The sequence below is a fragment of the Aegilops tauschii genome, chromosome 5 (assembly GCF_002575655.3).
Source record: "Aegilops tauschii subsp. strangulata cultivar AL8/78 chromosome 5, Aet v6.0, whole genome shotgun sequence".
Classification (NCBI taxonomy): Eukaryota; Viridiplantae; Streptophyta; class Magnoliopsida; order Poales; family Poaceae; genus Aegilops; species Aegilops tauschii.
Window position 1 is genome coordinate 568756834 of NC_053039.3, and position 2648 is coordinate 568759481.

Genomic DNA, 2648 nt, shown 5'->3' on the forward strand with positions numbered 1-2648 from the left:
TTTGACGAGCTCTTGGCCGAGCCCTCCGAGGAGGCCGGGCCCTCACCGAGGTTATGGTGGCAGAGGTTGGATCATCACTATCAGTCTATCACCCAGCCAGCATATATTTAGAAAATATCCTTAATTGCAAAAACTCCAGCAGCTTATAGACTAGTATATAGTTCGATCAGCCAAACCCCACGGCCCACGCACAACTCAACTGAACTGAAGCGGACCGTGAAATTGAAACCCTCGCCGCCAGACCACACCCCTCATCGATCCCCTCCCAATTGAAACCCTCCCACAGACCACACTCCTCATCGATCCCCTCCCAATTGAAACCCTCGCCGCCGTCACCCACCATGCCGCCGCCGCCCCCGCCACCAGCATCACTGCCGGGCGAGCTCCTCGAGGAGATCTTCCTCCGCCTCCCGCCGGACGAGCCCGCGTGCCTCGTGCGCGCCTCCCTCTCCAGCAAGTTCTGGCTCGGCCTCCTCTCCGGCCCTCGCTTCCGCGGTCGCTACCACGACCACCATGGAGCTCCCCCCATGCTCGGCTTCCTTCGTGGTTTCTGGCTGGAGGGCTGCCACTGGGGCGAAAAAGGTCCCGTTCCACGCTTTACGTCCACCGCGAAATTCGGGGCGCGCATTCCTGACGACGAATGGGACGACTATGACTACTCTGCGTGGGACTGCCGCCATGGCCGCGTCCTTCTTGGGGATGCGCGTTACTCCGCGCTCCTCGTCTGGGACCCCATGACGGGCTGCCGGAGGGGGCTGGACTGGCCCAACCTGGCAGACAACAGCCGCGGGGTTGCCGTGCTCTGCGCCGTTAGCGGCTGTGACCACCGCACTTGTCACGCGGCTCCCTTCCAGGTGGTTTTTGTCGGCGTGGAAATGGGAGAAGATGAGGATGATGATGATTGTGCTGCATTCGCTTGTGTGTCCTTGCCAGAGACCGGTGACTGGAGCAAGCCATGCCCTCCATGTGATCAGTGGAGCGAGCCATGCCCTCTTCTTCATCTTCCAGCCGATGCATTCATCAGGCCAATCCCCCCTGTCCTCATCCAAGAAGCACTTCACTTCATGATTCAGTCTCTTAAAGACGATAGTGAAGAAATTCTCAAGTATGACTTGAGCTCTAATAGCTTATCACTGATTGGTGCACCGATTGAGGATTCTGAAACTGTCACTTCCTCTATCCTCATGGCGATGGAGGATGACAGTTTGGGGTATGCACATGTCAATGGATCAACCTTCTACCTATGGTCCAGACTGATGGATTCCAACGGAGTTGCCTCATGGAGTCAACGTACAATTATCAATCTCATGAGCATTCTCCCCATCCAAAATCCTGTGGAAACAATTAGAGTAGTTGGATCCGTGGAAGGTGGTGATGTCATTTTCCTCACCACGGTGCTGGGCATCTATGAGATTAATGTCGATTCGCAGCGATGGAAGAAGATAGGGAAGAGAGAAAATTTAGATGCTGTGATTCCATACATGAGTTTCTACAATCGACAAGGTATAGTTGTATTTATATGTCATTTAATTCATTATGATTTGGGAACACCTATTAAGTTATACAGCAAATAAGTTAGTGGAACAAACAAAACGATCGATCTCTAATCAGATATAAAGTTCCATTTTTAAATGTTCCTCAGCAAAGTTAGGGTGATATGTAATTATAACTAATTATGCTAATTTAATTGGCTATTTATATCGTATCATGTCATCCCCTTTTTGGAATCACACTGGCAAATTTATGTTTGCAGAAAGGGTGATGCCCAATGACGTGGTGCATTGACAAGGTATGGTTAAATATGCTTAAGGGCAGGCAGGCACTCTCATCAACAAGAAAGATGACAAGCTTAGGCGGCAGGGGTCTTCTGATGAATTATATCACTACATATTGCTTGATTTCTCATATTGCTTTTAGCTCTTTTCAGTAAGCTTGACAGTCTCCCCATGTTGTTCGCGTGCGTAATTGGATGATGGATTATGTTGTAAACTTGTAATGAACCTTCAATTCTTGCAGCAGCAGCAGTAACCATTTGCTCTGTTGTCTAATTTGATTAAAAAATGCAGCTGTGATAGTACCTTAATCTTGCCATTTTGAAAATTCTACAGTTTGATGTCTTGCAATGAACCTTCAGTCTTACAGAGCTTCATTAAGAACCATGTGCTTTGTTGTTTAATTTTCTTGACAATGCATCTGTAGAGAGGAGCTTAGTCTTACCATTTTGAAAACTTTACAGTTTGCTCTCCCAAATCTGAATTCATCTCTCATGAGTTAATAATGTTGACGTGTCTAGAGCCAGTGGTTGGTCTCACTCTAAAGAAGTAGAGATGGTGATGGTTTGTGCATGCTGTCTCACTGATATGCCTTTATTAATTTAGTGAATTTGGTTAGCGTTCATTTTTTTAGGAAAGCAATGTTACCGACGAAGTGACGAGTATAACTTGTAAACTGGATTTTGAGATACATGTTCAGGTAAGTACGGAAATGGTGTTGTATTGCTGCCTAATGATCTTGGAAGTTTTTATTTCGTTATCTGTTGCATACTTTTGGCCTCCAGTGCACAAAATGTATTTGCATGATTTTTGTCGAGAATTTTGACATTTCTGAGTAAGATTGGTAATTCTTTTCATGTCATCCGTAAGGACTAT

The 2648-nt window shown here is 46.9% G+C and overlaps 1 protein-coding gene across 1 annotated transcript; it reads left to right on the forward strand.

Moving 5' to 3' along the window:
• The first annotated feature begins 283 nt into the window (after positions 1 to 283).
• Positions 284 to 2113, forward strand: LOC120964196 (uncharacterized). Its single transcript, XM_040388609.3, has 2 exons — positions 284 to 1503; positions 1754 to 2113. Exons 1-2 carry the CDS (start codon positions 342 to 344, stop codon positions 1783 to 1785), a joined length of 1194 nt encoding a protein of 397 aa, XP_040244543.2. The 5' UTR covers positions 284 to 341; the 3' UTR covers positions 1786 to 2113.
• The last annotated feature ends 535 nt before the right edge of the window (positions 2114 to 2648 follow it).

What these genes read in the sequence shown, in the direction of transcription:
- LOC120964196 (XM_040388609.3), top strand. Translation starts at nt 342, where the DNA reads ATGCCGCCGCCGCCCCCGCCACCAGCATCACTGCCGGGCGAGCTCCTC. An exon ending in GAGTTTCTACAATCGACAAG is followed by an intron (nt 1,504 to 1,753) that starts GTATAGTTGTAT and finishes TTATGTTTGCAG; the next exon opens with AAAGGGTGATGCCCAATGAC.